Source organism: Gekko japonicus, unplaced genomic scaffold (genome assembly GCF_001447785.1).
Source record: "Gekko japonicus isolate JY-2015 unplaced genomic scaffold, Gekko_japonicus_V1.1 scaffold1, whole genome shotgun sequence".
Taxonomy (NCBI): Eukaryota; Metazoa; Chordata; class Lepidosauria; order Squamata; family Gekkonidae; genus Gekko; species Gekko japonicus.
The window spans coordinates 3474131-3493697 of NW_015164181.1; the positions used below are offsets into that span (position 1 = coordinate 3474131).

General features: G+C 46.9%; 2 protein-coding genes across 3 annotated transcripts in view; one reads left to right on the plus strand and one right to left on the minus strand.

Moving 5' to 3' along the window:
- Positions 1–399: 399 nt before the first annotated feature.
- On the minus strand, positions 400–7261 carry RHBDD2 (rhomboid domain containing 2). Its single transcript, XM_015408023.1, has 4 exons — positions 6889–7261; positions 4574–4975; positions 3042–3192; positions 400–840 (listed from the first exon to the last, which is right to left on the minus strand). The coding sequence occupies exons 1-4, from the start codon at positions 7031–7033 to the stop codon at positions 477–479; spliced, it is 1062 nt and encodes a 353-aa protein (XP_015263509.1). The 5' UTR covers positions 7034–7261; the 3' UTR covers positions 400–476.
- A 4962-nt stretch (positions 7262–12223) lies between these two features.
- Positions 12224–19567, plus strand: part of TAF15 (TATA-box binding protein associated factor 15) — a 29798-nt gene continuing 22454 nt past the window's right edge. For both annotated transcript variants that reach the window (XM_015408047.1, XM_015408046.1), the window contains exons 1-3: positions 12224–12434; positions 18403–18442; positions 19064–19115. In XM_015408047.1, the coding sequence (XP_015263533.1) occupies positions 12236–12434; positions 18403–18442; positions 19064–19115 (291 nt within the window). In that variant the 5' untranslated portion in view covers positions 12224–12235. The remainder of the gene's footprint in view (positions 12435–18402; positions 18443–19063; positions 19116–19567) is intronic.

Below are 19567 nucleotides of genomic sequence, written 5' to 3' on the forward strand. Positions count from 1 at the left end.
AACCTACCTCACAAGGTTGCTGTGAAGATAAAATGGGAGGAAAACCTAAGTAACACTCCATGTCATAACAGTAACATCTTTAACCCATCTCATTTCGAAGACTTAGGACGGGTTCCAACTGAAGAGAGGCACATGCACAGAAGACACAGAGTAAAAAAAAATAACACAATCCTACCCCATTCAGATCCTTCAAAAGATGACCCTCTATAAACCCTCAGCAATACTCCAGAAGATGTTTAAGGGTCACCCTTGTGGAGTACCTACAGAGAACTGCACCTTGGCTCTTCATACAGTGCATATATGAAAGCGTCAAGAGGACATCTCCACGTGATGCAAGTAGGTATGTTGGACCCAACTCTTTATAGCCCTTCAAGTCTGTTTGGTCCTCTGGAGGAGGCACCAAACTCAGCAAGGCACCTCGTGCTGGAAGTCATGGGAAGCTGTGAAAAAAATAAATCCCGATGCCTCCTGCAGAGTCAGCCCACATGAATCCGACAGAGGTCTGCTGATCCTGAAGCTGCTCCTGTTGTGGGAAATGCAGCCGCTTGGTGGATTCCAGCTGCCGTATGATCTGTCCTTTTGGGCATGTCAGGTGCCCCCAGATGTTGAGAAAAGGCGGCAGCGGCAGAGGATCCTGGGGGAGCATGGAAGTGGTTCTGGATGTACAGCTCTCCAAAGGCACCAGCAGCTGGATTTGGCACAGGAGCATGCGGGTGAATCAGTGGGTGCTGTGGCCAGGATCCTAAGGCGTGAGCACCGGGGTGCATCTGAACGACAGGCAAGGCAGGAGGAGAGCTGTGGCAGGTCTGAGTGGGATAAGACCCTGGCACTGGATTTAGCCTGAGCAAAAGAGAACATGTGTGTTACTCCGGAAACACAAAGGACGTTGGTGACATTTGCACCCAACTGGCTAATACTGGAGATGGGACAACCCAGGGGGAGGGGGGAGTGACATATCAGGGGAAAGCACAGATTCCCCCCCCATTTTTCCCAATGTTTCAGGCAGAAAGAAAACACCTCTTATAAAATATTTACTTTCACAATGAGTAAAATCTTTCTCAAGACAAGGTTTTTCACATTCAAAATGTATAGCATGGAAAAGACAGAGGGATTTAGACATTTTGTCCAGTGGAAAAATTGAACAACTTGGGGTAGCACTGGGGAAAAAATATCCTTTGAAATATTTTCTCTACTGAGAACCACCTTCTCTTACAAAGCACTTCAGTCATTCCAAATGTACAGCATTAAAAAGGCTGAGGACTTTTTTCAGTTTTCTCCGATGGAAAAACAGGGAAACTTGGGGGAGCACAACGAAGAAACTCTTGTGCTGTAGCCACATAATATATTTCCCTTTCCCTTTTTTGCCTAATAATTTGGCAACAATTAATATGCTACAATGTGTCTAATGGTAGCATGGTCAAGAGTTCAATGTTTTCAATGTTATAAAGTTTAGCTTAATATCCAAACATTCTGGTATTCCTGCCTACTGTGGCTATGACAGAGTTGTTGCCCAAACAATATACTTCCTTTTGTTTGCTCAGAAGGTGTTTTCTGTCTCCAGCTTTAATGTTTTCCTACCTCTCCGATGGCAAAAATTAAAGATACACAGGCTATGGCAGCATAGGGTGCAGCAGTTTGCAACTCTTTTCAAGTATTAAGAATACTTGCCATTTTTCTTACACAAAATGAAGAGATTCATACTTTTGAATCCCATAAACATGCCCAACAGTAGCATTTTACATGCTAAATTATTAATGATATGTTGCTAAATCAGTAAAAGAAGGTTCCGTTTGCATAATAACCCTTGCCTTGCTCACTGAACTCAAGTGTGGAACCTGAGTCTGTGTACCTGGAGGAGGACCCTAAGCCTTAATCCAACAAACAGACACAGTAGGGTGGTCAAAAGAGAGGAAACAGAGATAGTGTTAGTGAAGGATGGGGTTCTGGTGAGCTGGGAAAGGGGACAGAGTGGGACACTCCAGATCATAGATTCAATAGTACCTTCCCATTCAATCCCCCAACGATATAAAGAGATAATAACAATCCTTTGAACTTGCCTATCAAATCAATTTATAACTACATAAGTGCAAAAACATTCGGGTCAGTATATATCAATGTTATTAATAATTGTTATAGTTACTCGTTTAAAAATGGTCTATCTTGGTTTGATTTAAGGTTTATTCTTCATTAAGTATATTGTATCTGTTTCATTCACGTAAAGTGCCTCACTGTTTATATGTTTTAAAGTTAAAAGTTATAAATAAAACGTGTAAAAAAAAGAAGAGGGCTCTGTTTGCTAGGGAAGTATTGCATATATTTCAATTTTTACTAAAAATCCCATCCCCCACCCCCCAAAAGGGGGGGAAATTCTGGCATCAAAATTTCCAGAAATGTTACATTTCTAGCTAATACTAGTCAACAGCGATAAGTACAACACTTCTTAATATAACTGGGTGGCGCGGACTGCACAAAATCTATGGGAATTCTATAGCCAGAGGCCAGGCTATGCTGAGGGCAAGAAGGCCCCTCCTGCCTTCAGCACTTGGCTCCTGCAACATGTAAGGAAGGGGAAAACCTGGGCCTGCTCCACCTCTCCTACAGCAGTTCTAAAGCCAGCAGTGATCCTGCCACACAAAAGGGAAAGAACAGGGGAGGATCCACAGCAGACAGAACAATCCCAGGTTCAGCCTGTGGCATCTCCAGTTCATGGACGTCTTCCGAAGGGAGTAAAAGATTTAGTGGGATTGCCAGACTATGGCTGACAGGCATGGGGCATTCCAGAAGCATTCCCACTGATTACAGATACGGGGGAATCGCAGAAATGTACCCAATACCCAGAAAGCCATTCCCATCCCCAAGGGACCACACTTCAGTTGCAATGATGCCTGCTTTTGTTCCGAGAGCTAACTGAGAAAGCCCATGCCTGTATGTATGTGTAATGATCTCAAGTGATTTAAAATTCTTGCCCCGGTGATCGAAAGCCTGAGGAAACACCAGTCTGAGTAAGCATCTCTTTTAACCACTGGAACGTGCATACTTACTTCCTACTCTGAGAGGCTCTTCTTTCTGCCAGAGACCCTGGGACATACTTCAGTCCTTTTATTCTCTTCAGCAGTCGGAAAGGGAACTTCTGATCTAGCCGAGAGACTGCCCATTCTGGGAGATCCAAGCCAAAACAGTAGCCGCAACCGTCTGAGCGTGGCAGTGCATTAAGGAGAACTATGTCAAAAAGGCAGGTGCCGGAAAGGGAAAAGAAGCCTGGGCATCTAATCTCTTAAACATATATCTTCCAAGAGACGGCCATAGTTGCCCTGCAAAAGGAAACCGGATGATACAGTCAGAGGTTCAGGGCCTGCTCGAGGGATTTGCCATCCCAAAAGGCCTACACCTTACGATCCCAGAGCCATACCCTGGACACACTGCAATGTCACAGAGAGTGCTGAGATGGCAGGACTCAGAATGGGCCCCTCCAGACAGAGAAGTGGAGTCCTCTGCAGGTATGAATTGCGAGTCAAGTACTGCACTTGTTAGGGCTGTATGGCCAATGCCTGCTGCTTCCAGCAGCCTCCTAAGGCACTTATAACTTTTAAATTCCATAAATATGTCAAATATTGCCATCTTATACCCTAAGCATGTTCTAAATGGATGCATTTTATCTTGGCTGGGGTCTTCAGGCCCCCTTTTCTAGCATCCCAGTACCAGCAACAGCAAAGAGCCACAGCTTGTTTAGATAAGCAGGAATGCAACAGGCAGGCTTCCCAGACACTATCAGTCTGTAACCTAGCAACCAGGGAGGCCCTTCTGGGAAGTTGGAAATTCACCTTTTACGTATGTGTCTCACACCAGCTTCAAAATTTCTGGAAATCTCACATCTCTAATTGTGGGAGAAAGAAATCATATGGAAATGTCCAACCCAAATCTCCAACGCCGGGATCCTATGAGCGCCAATTTGGTGTAATGGTTAAGTGCACAGATTCTAATCTGGGGGAACCAGGTTAGATTCCCCACTCCTCCACTTGCACCTGGCTGGATGACCTTGGGCAAGCCATAGCTCTGATAAGAGCTGTCCTTGAAAAAGAGAGGTTTCTCTCAGAGCTCTCTCAGCCCCACCTACCTCACAGGGTGTCTGCTGTGGGGAGGGAAAGGGAAAGGAGTTTGTAAGCCGCTCCGAGACACCTTTGGGTAGTGACGGGCGGGGTATAAATCCAATCTCTTCTTCTCTTGTTCTAAAAGCTAAAATATCCCCATCCTCCCCTCTCTCTTTCCCACTGCCTCTTCCCCTTTTCTTGACTCTCACTTGCTCTTCGCATTCCATGCCTGCTAAAACATGCTCAGTCCCATCAGCATGCCAGGAGCATGTGTGTTTGTTTTTATAATTTACTAAGTAATATTTTCCAGTATACCCAAAACACACAGAAACCCCAACCTTGCCAGTGAGTGGCCCCATTTTACTGCCCCATCGATTGGCATTCAATTATCATGCTCTCTTTTACTTTACGGGGTTGTAGCAATTAATATGGTCAGGATTCAGTAGATAGCAAGATTTACTTTCAGCTTTCTGCTCAAAGGATACAGACTTCCCCAATTAAGAGGCCACAGATATTCCCCAGGAAAGAGGTATGTGGAATCAGGCATGCCACACAAAGCAACATCCATGGCACAAGTAACATAGGGAAGTAGACTCCAAATAGCACTGTCCTTTTCATTCGGGAGCGGGTGATGGAGACACCGAGCATAGCAAAAGCCACAGGCATGAACCCTTTGGCATCCTCCATCTCCAGCAGTCCAGACACAATGGCCCGAAGCACAAGGTACAATAGGGCTGAGGAAAAGGCGAATGTCACAGTGCAGAAGCAGTGCTTCACGGTGCCCATGTTCTTCTCAAAGCCACCGGCAAAGTACCAGACGATGACAGCACCACACACCAAAGAGATCACATCCTCATACACAAAGATGTATGTCACCAGCCTATGGACTGAACAGAAAAGGCTGTTTTAGAGAAGATGCAGCTAACAGGAAATGTCGTGGGACAGAATCAGTCCAGAAGAGAGGATTATTTAGCTAGGGTGGTTTTGACAGGCTGGAGAAAGAAAGAACCAATGGCTGTTATGATGGGTTTGGAGGGAGCAGACTATTTTCTGGGAGCCTTGTGATCTGGGCGCACTTCCAAGCAGCTGAGCACTGTGCACATATGCATTGCCAGGTCAGTGCTACACTGCAAATGTGGCTACCAGGAGAGGGAGCTAAGACAGGTGGCTACCAGGAGAGGGAGGCCTTCAACAAGTGTGCAGGGGATGGCAGTTTAGCAAAGGAAAGTCTAAGGCAGAAGTGAGAAAGGGGCTGAGAAGATGGAGCTAATTTGAGAGAAAAGAAATCCCTTTTTCTTCTTTTTGGGACTAATTCCTTCGTCTAATTATTTTTGGTAGACTGACTTACAAACTACTAACTAGTAAAAGGTGAGTTAAAGGATGACTCAAGACTGCTGAATTGTGGATTGGGGAAAAGAGATGAGAAGGAAGCCAGGAAGAGTTCCTCAGCAGCTTAAGAATGTGAGACGTGCCGTGCTGAACAAGGCCCAGGGCCCATTAAAGCTCCACATCCTATTTCTAATACTGCCCATTCAGAGGCCTCTAGGAAAGTTACAAGGGCACAAAGAACTTTAATCCCCTCACTCCATTAGAACTAGTTACTCCATTAGAAGCTGCTCCTGAGAAACCCAGAAGCGGGTTAGGAAGGACAGGGTGCCCTGACTGTATCAGAGGTAGACTGCACATGTATGCGGAGACTCTCCCTTGATTCCCCAGGACGAACAACCTTCCATATAAAAAGCAGCAAGTGAAGGGTCTGACAGAAGTATAGTTGCCAACCTCCAGGTGGTGGCTGGAGATCTCCCACTATTACAACTGATCTCCTGGTGGCAGGGATCAGTTCACCTGGAGAAAACGGCCACTTTTGAGCTTGGAGTCTATGGCATTATGCCCCAAATCCTGTCCTCCTCAGGCTCCACCCCCAGAATCTCCAGGTATTTCCCAACCTGGAGGGAGCTGGCAACCCTAGATTTTTATTTTTATTTATTTATTTGGATTTTTATCCCACCCTCCCCTTGATGGGCTCAGTGTAAATAAATACAACAGTGTAAATAAATAACAGTGTAAATAAATTCCAACAGTGTAAATAAATACAACAATATAGGCCCCGGTCACACGGGGGGGGGGAGGCGTGGCTAATTGCTCCGGTGCAATTAGAGCCGCCAGGCCCTGCGGAATCCCACGCGTCCTCCCCGCCTGCGCATTAATGAGGGGCCGGCGCGATCACACCGCAGGAGTCCAGAGGCAGCCAGTGGCAAACCCTTTGCCACTACATAGGAGGTGCTGTTTTTTTATTGCACTTTTTCGGCGGTATGCCACGGTTTGGCCATAGGTGTGCTCCACTTACCAGATGTTGCGGTGTGATCGCGCACCGATAATCCGCCCACCACCCTTGGCTTTCCCGCGGCAAATTCGCCGTGTGGCCGGGACTATACGATACTATACAATTAAAACCACATAAAACATGTAAAACAGACAGCTCTGATAAAAGCCAGATACCTCAGTGGTATATAGTACTGGGAATAAGTTTCCCAGAGATCTGTAAAGTTTAGGATCTCAGACCCAGGCTGCAAATGAGGGCCGACCCAAGGAGGAGGACGCCCACTGCCTCAACCGAAAGCCCGGTGGAAGAGCTCCGTCTTGCAGGCCCTGCAAAATTGTAGCAAATCCCGCAGGGCCCTGATCTCAGTTGGGAGCTCATTCCACCAGGCAGGGGCAAGTCGGAGGTCCCTGGGCCAGGGATCACCAGAAGATGTTGATAGGTGGACCTTAGTGCTCTACGGGGCGGACCTGTCCTCACCTTGCCACTGCCGCACGGCCTCAGGCCGTAGCGAAAAGGCGGAGTCTTCGGGCGCCACCTCCGCGCCCCATTGAAACAGGCCCGGCCAGGAAACCAGGAAAGAAAGCAGCACGGTAAGGCAGGTAGCCACAGGAACCCGCTCCATTCTCCAGCCGCGTCTGCCTCCTTACTTCCGGCTACAGACCATTTCCGATTCTGGCGTGTTTTCTTTCCGGATTATGGACACCGGCGTCACCACGGCAACGAGGAAGCGGCGGTCACACGTCCCCCTTCCCCATTGGAAACAGCAACGCCCAACACGTAGGTCCTCGCGTTGCCATAGAAACGCCGTTCGCGGGCGCCCCGAGTGAGCCACGCCCACGTTCGATTTCCAGACGGGCGAGCGGCAGACAAGTTTCTTCTCGCGATACGCATGCGCATAATTCCCTCGATGGGTGATTGGTTGGTGGAAATTACAGCCCCACCCACCACAGTTGCCAGCGGTCTCTTCTTCTCCACGCCCCCTGTCAGATCCAGGACCCCAAAGCAGCGCCTTTCCCCGGGGGGAGGGGGGGGCAGGGAAGCCCTGAAAGGCGATGCTTCGGGGTCCAGGACCCAGAGTAACAGTTCGTTGGTCTTGAAGGTGCCGCCGGACTCTGAACTCATCAGAGCTTGCCTTTGAAGAAGGCAATCACCGCAGTTCTTGCGCTTTCCCCACCTGATGTCCGGTATCCCCTTATCCTCAAAGCGCGCGTATTTACTTTGTATGCCTCCTATTGATCATCTGGGCAGACTTTGAGAGTGTGCACACTGCTTTCCTTTTCTGTTTTGGGCTCTCTTTTCCTTGCCAGCCCCGTGTCGCTGTTGCCCCCGTTTGTAAATAATCGGTTCGTCTTCCCGGAATGGGATTTGAACCCAGCTCCAGGACAAATCTCCTGGCCCTTAGATGTGAATGGAGTTTTTTTAAAAAATTAATGCCCCAGAGTCACACCTCTCCAGTCATGACAGTAAATTTTCATCTGGAAAAGTAATCAGGGAACGCATTCTAGGATGGGCAGCAGAGATTCGAAATTCTTGTCGACTTAAAGCAGAGTCAGGGGACAAAAGTTGTTTGCATTGTCGACTTGAGAGACGGTTTGCTGAGAGCCCCCCTCCCCCTTTGTTAATCTGGCTTTCAGGAGAGGATGGATGCATAGACAACAAACTGCGGTGGGGGGAGGAGAAGTTTTTGTCTGTCTTCAGAGCATCGTAGTAGAGATAGCCGTGTCCCAAGAGGGCAAGGGCCTTATAAGGCTGCCATCTAGAGCAGGTGTAAACGCCTTGAAACTCAGTGAGGCTCACTCCCAATGGAGGCTGCATAGAGGCGGGCTTCAAAGGTGTTTATTTAGATATCTGTAATCCCCTTTCCTCCCCGGGGGGGGGGGGGGGGGGGGGGGGGGGGGGGGGGGGAGTCAGTTTAACTGTTTCCCAGATGTACCTCTGCTCACCTTCATACACATACTAATAGATCTAATTCAAACCTTAAGTCCAGAACTCTTAACCACGACAATGGAAGGTGGAGGTGAAAATAGACTTCCAGACTTTGAATATTTTAAGGCGTTGGGCATTTAGCTAGCAGTTCTGGTGCTAGAAGGATATGCAAACGGGATATCAAGGGGCTCTTCTGCAATCCCAGTATGGGAGATGCCAAAAGAATTTCCTGGGGAGCAGAAGAGTTTAGGAATGTGCCAAGGTGCACCACAAATGCCAAATGGAAGGGGAAATGTTGGGGCTATTACTTTCACTTACACTGGGGTAAAGTGGTGGATGATGCCAGGACTACTCCAGAGTAAATCGGTCAAGCGCTGCTGCAGGGAATGCTTTTGCCGACTCCTGTCTGCTTTACTAAGTCACTCATCATGCAAGCCCTCTGACTCTGCATTCATGAAGGAAGGGCCCATCGTGCCCTTTTCTGAAATGGGTGCTGGGAGCCAACCATCAGAATAGAACGGGGGGGGGGCATGACGGTGAGGTAGAATATATAGTGAGCTGTTTTTTGTTTCTGATTAAGCACTAAAAAGCCCTGTCCAAATGCATAACGCGCTTCTGCAGTCAGCACATCTTGAAAATAAAGCATGTTGTCATTGCAGTGCCATGGAAGGGAAAAACATTTCACAGCAGGCATCTGTATTTCCTGATTTCAGTGCCCATATAGAGTAATGAACACTACTCCTGCCCATCTGGAATAATGGAGACCACGCTTGTCCATAGGGAGTAATGGACAGCACGCTTGCCCATACAGAACAATGGAGACTACACTTTCCCATAGGGAATGATGGAGAGCACACTTACCCTTAGAGAATAATGGTATCTACGGTTGCTCATGGAGAATAATGGAGACCACGTTTGCCCATAGGGAATAAGGGAGACCCAGCTTGCCCAATAAGGACAGCGATTGCCGATGTACAATACATGAATGCCAATGGAGAATTCATGATTGTCCATAGGGAATTACATAGTCTACGCTTACCCATAGGGAATAATGGAGACCAGGCTTGTCCTAAGGACAGCGATTGCCCATAGGCAATATGTGATTGCTGATAGAGAGTGCATCCTTGCCCTTAGGGAATAAGGCACACTTGCCAGTGGAGAAGGCACACTTGCTAGCTGCCTGTCTAGTGTAGGATGGGGAGGGGGGAGGAGTACTAGAAGCCACTGTGTAGGCAGGGCTGGCAGGATCACTAAGGCGTTACTGCTGGGGCAGACTCCCTCATGGCTTTAAGCACACTGCAACTACTGCTGCACCTGACAGACAAAACGCTTGTTAGTTGTAGGAGGTGGGGGAGTGTGTTGGAAGCCATCAAAGAGGCTGGGCCAGCAGCATCGCTAAGGTGATCCTGCTGGGGCGGTGTCCCTGATGGTTTAAAGTACCCTGCTCCTGCTCCTACACATGACAGACACCGGCCTATCTGGTGTGTGGGGGGGATTGTATTTAAAGGCAACAGGAGGCAAGGCCAGCAGCAGTGCTAAGGTAATCCTGCTGAGCAAACCTCCCTGGCAGCTGTAAGTGTCCCACCTCCTCTCCTACACCTGACAGGCAGCTGCCTGTCCAGTGTAGGAGGGGGAGAAGGGAGGAGTATTAGAAGCCACTGTGGAGGTGGGGCTGCACCTGACAGACAACCGCCTGTTAGGTGTAGGAGGTGGGGGGGTGTTGGAAGCCATCAGAGAGGCTGGGCCAGCAGCTTTGCATCACCTCACAGGTGGTTGTTGGCCACTTCTGAATTCTTCAGCTGTCATTAGCTCTTTGCAGTTTCCTGTAACTGTTTTTTAACCTCAAAACACTGAGCTCTGCAGCTGACCAATCAGAGAGTGGGGGGTGCAGGGAGGTAGCTGCCTGGCAGCCGCATAGGAATCAATAGGAGGAGCACATTTTACCCCTTTTGACCCACTTAGGGGTCGAATTCCTAAAAATCCCTTCTTAGTGAGCACCTACGCCACGGTAGGAATGCTCTCCTCGAATTTGGTGTCTCTAGGTCTAGATTTTATGGTGAGGGGACTTTCTTTTATAAATATAGAAGAAGAAGATGGGCAAGTGTTGGCTCCATTATTCTCTATGGGCAAGTATGCTCGCCATTATTCCCTACAAGCTATCATGGATTCTCTATTGAATAAGAAGAAGAGATTGGATTTATACCCCACCCTTCACTTGGAGTCTCAGAGCAGCTTACAAACTCCTTTCCCTTCCCCTCCCCACAACAGACACCCTGTGAGGTGGGTGGGGCTGAGAGAACTCTGACACAAACTGCTCTTTTTCAAGGACAGCTGTGCCAGAGCTTGTGACTGACCCAAGGTCACATCAGCAGGTGCAAGTGGAGGAGTGAGGAATCAAACCCGGTTCTCCCAGAATAGAGTCCGCACTCTTAACCACTACACCATATTGGCAGTTATGTACTCCATTATTCACTATGGGCAAGCCTACTCTCCATTATTCCGTATGGGCAATCATGGATTCTCTATTGGCAATTATGTACTCCATTATTCCCTATAGGCAATCATGCATTCTCTATGGGCAATCATGTACTGCCTATGGGCAATCGCTGTCCTTAGTTTTAGTGCGTCCCTTTAAAGGATGATATTCCGCAACCTGATTTTTTTGGAATAGATTTGTATTAATTTTTTAAAATATACAAGGGTACGGAGAGGGGAAGGGAAAGGGGCAGGGGGGAAAACATATAATAATTTTCTGCATGTAACTTTCCTCTACTTGTCATTTCATATTATACACAGATAAGCTGCGAGGTTCAAAAGTTCATAAAAGCTTCTTAATATAATATTAGGAAGTTCATAACTTTATATTTTTCTCTTATCCAATTATAAAATGGACTCTATAGTCCAACAAAGTCTTCTTCCATTTGCCCTTTCAACATCCAGGTCAGCTTGTCCATTTCTGCACTTTCCATAATCTTCACTATTAGGTCATGTTCAGTAGGTGTTGATGGAAGTTTCCAATAAGTTGCAAATAAGTTTCTAGCTGCAGCTACTACATAAATGATAAGATACCTTTCATTTTTGTCAAAGTTTTCTGCAATAAGAACAATTCTGGTCGAAAAGGTACTGAGATCTGCAAAACTGTCTGTATAAAAGTATGTACCATAACGCAAAACTTACACAGTATATCACATGTCCACCACATATGATCAAACGTACCCACATGTTTTTACACTTCCAACAATTATTTGATATATTTTTATACATTTTAGCTAATCTGTCTGGTGTTAAATACCATCTGTAAAACACTTTACTGTCCCTGCCAGGTGGACAGGCTGGCCATTTTGGCCACAAAAAATGACAATGTATTTCCAGCTGCTGGCTTCTGCAAGGTGGAAGTAAAAAATGAGAGATCGGTGAGGAAGTGGAAATCCAAAAACAACATCAGTGACAAAAATAACAAAGAGTCAATAAAGATGTTTGCAAAAAAATAATTTACTGTAGCAAATTCTTTCTTTTATTATCGCTCACACACAATGAATGCTGCCCAATGTAAACAATTTGTTTCACAATAATTGCTTTATCTGAGTAAGTAACAATCAATTAGCAGTGGAGACTTTATGTTTGGCTTCTAGAAAACAGCTAATACTTTGTGAAGACCTTGGGTTCTGTTATTAGAGAGGTCAAGATGGAATGTTTCCTTTAAGAGTTGATCAGTCGAAATTGATAAGAATTGTAATTGGGTAATATTCATCTCACTGAAGCAAAAGTGGTACATCCACCTCCCACCCCCCTCTCTCTCTCGGTGGTATGGCTCACTTTGGAACTCCCTCCCTCTCGGCTGTCATCGTTAGCACTTATTTCGCGCTTTCTCCTCTTCTCCCCTCATTTCGCTGGCGAAATGGTACGTCCCACAGCTTTTCCTCCTCCCCGTTGCTTAGCGCGCGCTCTGATTGGTCCCGCCGCCCCGCAGTCGACGCCGCTGCCGCCAGAGTCGGTCAGTCAGCGAAGGAAGCGAGCGACGAGCTGGTCGCTCGGCGGCCACTTTCTCCCGCCTTTGCCGTTTCGTCCACGGCCTCTTTGGCTTGCAATGGCCTCGGGTAGGTTTTTCGCCTTCTCCCTTCGTGATGACCGGGCGCCTGAGAGGAGGCGGAGGCCAAGAAAAGAGGGGGGCGTGGTGTGGCGCAGGCGGCGGGGCTGAGCGGGGCCTGGCTGCCGCCATATTGGATGGGGCTACGCCTGCGCACTCGTGTCCTGCGCTTGGCTCCTCCCTTCAGCTCAAAGACTCTCTTGGCTCCGGAGTGGGTTGGACTTTAGTGTGGGATTTTGCGTTGCCTCCTCGTGCGCTTGACCTGGACTAACAATGGGTTTTATTTATGGACAAAACTTAGTAAATATTAATATATACTTAGTGCTTGCATAAGTCTACTGGAGAATACGGGTAATGCTTTACAAAGGAAGAACGTAGTAAATAAAAGTGTTTTGGTTAGCACTCTTCGAGTATTGTAGTCTTGTGAATTATCTTGGAAATATGACAACAGCCCTGTGAGAAGGTGAATTTATTAGCAGTATTGGTGTATTCCCTGCCCCCCCCCCCGCTTGTTGTTTTGGGGGAAGTTTGTAGAGCAAGAATGCAATTGCGTACTACTTTCAGGAAGAGTATGTGTAGGGCTTTGTATAAAGTATTTTGTAACGATTATTAACAACTTTTAGGGTAGATTTGCACTATCACTGTTACTGCCTACTTTAAAGGGTTCTGAGGATATAGGAAGGTTACTTGAAGCATTTTATGTGTGCTGTCTTGGAGATGTTCTTGCAAACCTAAGTAAGATTTGTTAATGATGATGTTTGTACTTGCCTGTTTTGCAGGGATGTTGTAAGGGTTCTAGCGAGAGGATGTGAAAACTTTTGAACAGTTTTAAAATATATCATAGCTGCTGTGAAATACAAATCAGCTTATATCAAAACATAGGTCCATATACAGAATATAATCACAACATTATTTGTCAGTTTTAAATGCAGCTTAACTCTAACAGTCAGGGTTTAAGGTTCGTAAAAGAAAACTTAGCCGTCTCTCCAGAATCTGTATATGCATGGGATAGAGCAGGTAGAGAAAGAAGTATTTTTCTCCCTTTCTCACAATACAAGAACTCATGGGCACTTAATGAAATTGCTGAGCAGTCGGGTTAGAACAGAAGGAAGTCCTTCTTCACCCAAAGAGTGATTAACACATGGAATTCACTGCCACAGGAGGTGGTGGCGGCTACAAGCATGGACGGCTTCAAGAGGGAATTAGATAAGTACATGGAGCAGAAGTCCATCAGTGGCTATTAGCCACAAGGTATAAATAGGGACTCTCGGTCTGGGGCAGGGGATGCTCTGTATTCTTGGTGCTGGGGGGGCACCAGTGGGAGGGCTTCTAGTGTCCTGTCCCCACTGGTGGACCTCCTGATGGCACCTGGTATTTTTGGCCACTGTGTGACAGAGGGTTGGACTGGATGGGCCGTTGGCTTCTCTTACGTTCATCCACCCCACATCATGATACTAGAAAAGCAAAGTTTGTAGGCCAACAGAATCCAAAGCCAGCTAACACTAACAACTACCATAATCAACTGAAATCAAAGGCCCTTCAGAAGAGAATTCCAGAGGAAAGCTGTGTTGGTCTGCAGTAGAACAGTTGAGCTCGAGTCCAGTAGGCACCTTAGAGACCAATAAGATCTTGGTGGGGGGGGGATGAGCCTTTGAGAGTCAAAGCTCCTTTCGTCAGGTATCTGTGGGCGTTGATTCTAGAAGAAGAAGAAGAGATTGGATTTATACCCTGCCCTTCGCTACCCAAAGGAGTCTTACAGACTCCTTTCCCTTCTCCTCCCAACAACAGACTGTCACGGTGCGCGGAATGCTGGCTGGCACGTCAGTGCCCAAAGGGAGTTAGAGTACCCACAGAAGACTGGAGTCCAGAATTTAGGTGCAAAGACAGTGAATTTATTCCCACCCATCCACCACCTATATACAGTTCTGAGTGTCAAAGTGCTCCGCTGCAATCGATTCATGTGAAGGGAAAAGTCCACTGTACACTCTGTACATTTATACAACCTCTGGCCAATCAGCACACAGCTGATGCAATCCTCCTGCAATACCTTTAGTGCCAGGCTGGACTGCCTCAAACCTGTTGTGGCCAGCCTCCTTGCAGTCACAAGCTACCTCTAGCTGTCACTTTACTTTGACACTAGATCAAACCCATCTAGGCCAGCCTTACCATTATCACGGCACAGACACCCTGTGAGGTGGGTGGAGCTGAGAGAGCTCGGACAGAAACCGCTCTTTTCCGCGCTCTTCTTCAAGAACAGCTGTGCCAGAACTATGGCTTGCCCAAGGTCATCCAGCAGGTGCAAGTGGAGGAGTGGGGAATCAAACCCGGTTCTCCCAAATTAGAGTCCGCGCACTTAACCACTACACCAAACTTATACCCCCAGAATCTTGTTGGCCTCTAAGGTGCTTCTGGACTTGAATCTAACAGAAAAGATACATTATATGTTGAACTGTTACAGCAAATCTGAAAGATGGATTATCATCATTTTATTATCTTTGTCTGCAAGACAGGGTTGTTATAAGAGCAGGGGAGGTGGGGGATAGAGTATGAGAAGCACTTTCAACAATCTTTTTACACTTGTTTATTTTATTTATTTATTTATTTGCATTTTTACCCCGCCCTCCCCGCGAACGGGCTCAGGGCGGCTTACACAGGGGCATAAGCCCATACATAACACAATATAAAACAATAAAACCATTAGATCACACAAACAGATAAAGTGCTCCATGCAGACAAGATGGTCTCTGAGGATGGTAGCAATCATTTCCTTAGGTGAATTTGTAAGGATCTTGTGATGTAAAATTCAAGATTGGGGATGGAGGTGGGGGATAAACACAGATGCCCAACTGTAGATGGGAAAGCAGGGTGATGAGGCTTAGAGAGAGTAGTTTTCCTGGGATGCTCGGAGATGAGGTGAGATTTCAAGTGGGGAAATCTTGGGTCTTGTGAGACACTGCAGTGGCTGTGGCTAACCTCAGAGGGAGGGATTCCCCACTTCAGTCCTTACCTGTGCCTTGAACTCAGTTGATCGTAGGCAAACTTCTCAACATTAACTCCTCTCTAGCAACTCTAGAAGTGCAAAGCTATTGAGTTTGCTGCCATGACCTGGATGATCCAGGCTAGTCTGGTTTTGTCAGATCTCAAAAGCTAATCAGGGTCAACCGTGGCTCGTACTTGGATGGGAGGACCACCAAGGAAGTCCAGGGTAGCTACATCTCTTGCCTTGAAAACTCTGCAAGGTTGCTGTAAGTTGGATTGCAGCTTGATGGCACTTTTCACCACCGTTGTGGTCGCGACTGGAAGGAGCACTTAAGCCGCTCACATTGTGGTGTTTGTCAGCGGTCAAATGTGGGCCTTCCATGTGGTTGTAGAAAATCTGTTTAAAAGCCCCTTTTTGTGGCAGAAGGTTCAGGCAGGATTTGGCTTCTTGTGGAAGCGATAGCTGAGCAGGTCTTAGAAACTCAGCATGAGAAACCAGTTCTTAGAAACACCTCCCCAAATGTAAGCAGGATTCTCGCAAACACTTGTAAACACTGTTAAACAGCTAATGATGTCCCAGAGGAGGTATTTATAGTGGCGGTATTCTCCCCCTCCCCCCACCTCATTCATGGTGTCTAAAACTGCCCTTCAGGCAAGCAACTGTGTGTCCCATTAACAGTCCATCTTCTACTGTTAACACCTGTAGCGGAGGAAAAAATCCTTAGTGATTTTCTTTTCGGTATTTCTTCTGTGATTTTCATATGTGTACGCGTGTGTGAGTGTGTGTACACCTGGAAGTCATGGAGACCTCTGGTGACTGGCCCCTAGTGGGATACAGAGAGGTGGATATTCAGAGAGGTGGCTGAATAAAACCTGTCCCTGTCCTCCCAACTGCTGGTATTTCAAGGAGGTTTCCCATCCAAATACTTGTCAGAGTTGACCCCGTTTAAGTTCCCAGATCTGACGAGATCAGGCTTGCCTGGGTTATTCAGAGAGCTAGTTTGGTGTAGTGGTTAAGTGTGCGGACTCTAATCTGGGAGAACCAGGTTTGATTCCCCACTCCTCCACTTGCACCTGGCTGGATGACCTTGGGCAAGCCATAGTTCTGACAAGAGCAGTTTCTGTCAGAGCTCTCTCAGCCCCACCTATCTCCCAGGGTGTCTGTTGTGGGGAGGGGAAGGGAAAGGACTTTGTAAGCCGCTCTTTGGGTTGTGAAGGGCGGGGTATATATCCAATCTCCTCTTCTTCAGGTCAGGGCTAATCCTCAGTGATTTTCAACAATTTTGAACCCTGTGTGTGTGAGAGAGAACTGCTTCTACCTTGTGGCCCCCTCACCATTTCAAAATGTTTGAGATCTGATATTGAACACACTCAACAGTAGCCAAATATGGTTTTAAGAGCAACTCATAAGATCTCTGGTGGTCAGAAGAGAACCTTTTCTTTTAATGGGAAGGTGTTTACATGCTTCATGGCAGCTTGCAGGATACACAGATGCTAAAATCTTATTCTGCTTGAGAATGTTTTGGAAGGCTCACCTGGTTGTTTGTGGTCTTATGCTTCGTTCCTGGCGGTCCCTTTTGATCAGCCTAAAACCAGGTTACTAATCTGGGAGGCTTACCTCCACTGTGAGTAGCTTTTATTTATTTAATTTGTACCCTGCCTTTCCCCCCAGTGGGGACCCAAAGTGGCTTACAAGACAGAAACACAGAGCTGGAAGGGACCTCAAGGGTCATCTAGTCCAACCCCTTACACCGTGCAGGAAATTCATATAATTCTCTCCTCTGTGAGGTAGGTTAGGCTGAGAGAATATGACTGGCCCAGGGTCACCCGGTGAGGTTCCATGGCACAAGTGGGAATTTGAACCTGAGTCTCCCAGGTACTAGTCCGACATTCGTAACCGCTATACCGCACTGGTTCTCTTCACTCTTAGTAAAGGAAATCACAAGTACTTCTCAACCCACCTTTTGCATATTGGTTACGTCCCATAGCTCATGCTACACAGACTATCCTGGAGTTCTTGTGCTAGTTGAAGGGGCCAGGATGAGCCCATAGATTAGCTTCCTACATTTCTGACCCGCCTTTCTTCCGCTATGAATGTGTACATGGATTTCCCAGGCTGTCTCCCACCCTGGCCAGCCATGTTTAGCATTAGAGAAGTGGCTGTATCACAAGCTTTCTGAACTTGCTTCCATTAAGTAATACTTTGCACACCCTTGTGGTTTTTTTTTTCATTAAAACGCTTCCTTATCCCTGCTTTCCTTCCTGATATGGTGGTGTTCAAGGCGTTTAATAATCCAAGTAGAAAAATACCAAAACAGCTCTGAAATGACACGTCAGATTGAAAATGGCAGGGAACCAATATACCGCAAATATATCCAAAAGCCCATAATCCTTAATGGATGCCTAAATCCAACTCCAAGGTGTGCTGAAGTAGAAGCAGCTAGACCTGAGGTAGAAGTACGGCAAGCAGGAGGCCATCTGAACCTCCCATTGCAGTGTTCAAAGACCAAGTGCCACCACTGTTACCCACTAGCTTAAGAGGTAGTGGCATACCTATCGGGGTGTGTAAGCATGCACTAAGTCCATGTGTCTAGAGCAGTTGCAAGATAATTTTGGTTAAATCAGCCCTCCCCCAACCTGATTGTCTCCTCGTGGTCCATTGGAGCAACAGTAAACTCCCCAAGCCAACTTGCTTCTGTTTTTATTTTCACTTCAATGGAGCTGAAACATTATTTTTCCTTGGGAGGCATCACTATGATGAACTTTAAGAATCCCTGCTTCTATCTCTCATAGAAGTACTGAAGTGACTGCCAGAGGACTCTGCATAGTCTGAATATAAATCAAAGTAACATCAGTGCATAGAATTGTTTCGGATACTCATCGTAAAAAAATAGACTCATGCTTCAGGAGCATATTTGGATATAAAGTTAACTTGTTGGGTGGATTTCTAGCTGGACTCCTGTTCGCTTAAACCAAAAACATTTCCTTTTATTTTTAAGATTCTGGAAGTTTCAGCCATTCTGGCGGTCAGCAGCAGAGGTACGTGTGCTCAGTTAAAATATTGTAAAACCTCTTGGAGGAAAATGGGTTTCCCCCTCAGAAGGTATGCCTCTATATGTTCGGGGGACCACCTGAATTTTGTATGTCTTTTTGTTCACGGTTCCTGTCTATTTATAATCCTCTTGGGCCTAGCTCACATAATGCAAACTGCAATGTAAGACCCACACCGTCTCTGCTCCATTCCTTTCCTCTCAGTGGCGTACTGCTATTTCCTGTTCAATTCTTGCGGGGGAGAAGTGTGCATTCTTCTTTGGCCGTTAATGACAAAACCAGCCAAAGGATCAGCTGTGCCCTTGATTGTCCTGGGAGTGCCCACAAGAGGCGAATCTCAGATGCTTTTAATCTCCCTTTCCAGATCCCATTGTAGGTAGCTAGAAGGGAGGGCTGCCAGCAACCCAGTTTCACCAGTTGGTGACTTTCAGGGCCACAAGCGCTTGTCACCCTCTCCCATGCAACTCGGCTTGCCAGTAAAAGCCAGAGCTGCAGATCACGTTCTGGTGAGTTAATGCCAATGGGCAGGTACAGTTTCAGCAGCAGAATCCCAGAGAGGTTCCATGTGAAAACAGCATTCATTTGAAACATCCTACGTTTCTCTTGCAGCTATACAGGGTATGGCAGCCAAGGAAATCAGAACTTTGGACAACCGCCACAGGTAGGCAGACTGACCAGCTTCGTGCCGTTCCTTTAAAGCTGCAAGCGGCTGTGGGCTCTTTACGGGCAGAAAGGGTTCTGTTGCCAAGAGTTGGATGCCTTTTTCTGCCTCCTCCTGAGCTCCTCTGAGGAAGTTTGCAGGAGGACTGGCCTAAGAGAGCTCTTTGCTCACGACCAAGAGGGAAGATGCAATGGATGGGAGGGCAAATTGTCAGCTTAGAAGCTGAAACTGCAAAATAAGCATGGATTAATCTCGTACGGCTGCTGCGGTGGCCACGCATCCCCCCAGTTTATCATGGCTTGGCCCTAAGAGAACTAACCAGCATTGAACACAGTCATATTGAAAGTCAGGTCCCACGCCATGTGTGTTCTCAAAGCAGGCATCTGACAGCTGTCAGACATGGTGACTGATTGGAAGACAGGTGTTGAGAACGGGCCAGGCTCTCACTGAGC

What these genes read in the sequence shown, in the direction of transcription:
- RHBDD2 (XM_015408023.1), bottom strand. Translation starts at nt 7,033, where the DNA reads ATGGAGCGGGTTCCTGTGGCTACCTGCCTTACCGTGCTGCTTTCTTTC. An exon ending in GGCCGTGCGGCAGTGGCAAG is followed by an intron (nt 4,976 to 6,888) that starts GTGAGGACAGGT and finishes TTTTCTGTTCAG; the next exon opens with TCCATAGGCTGGTGACATAC. An exon ending in CCTCTTAATTGGGGAAGTCT is followed by an intron (nt 3,193 to 4,573) that starts GTATCCTTTGAG and finishes TGCCACGCTCAG; the next exon opens with ACGGTTGCGGCTACTGTTTT.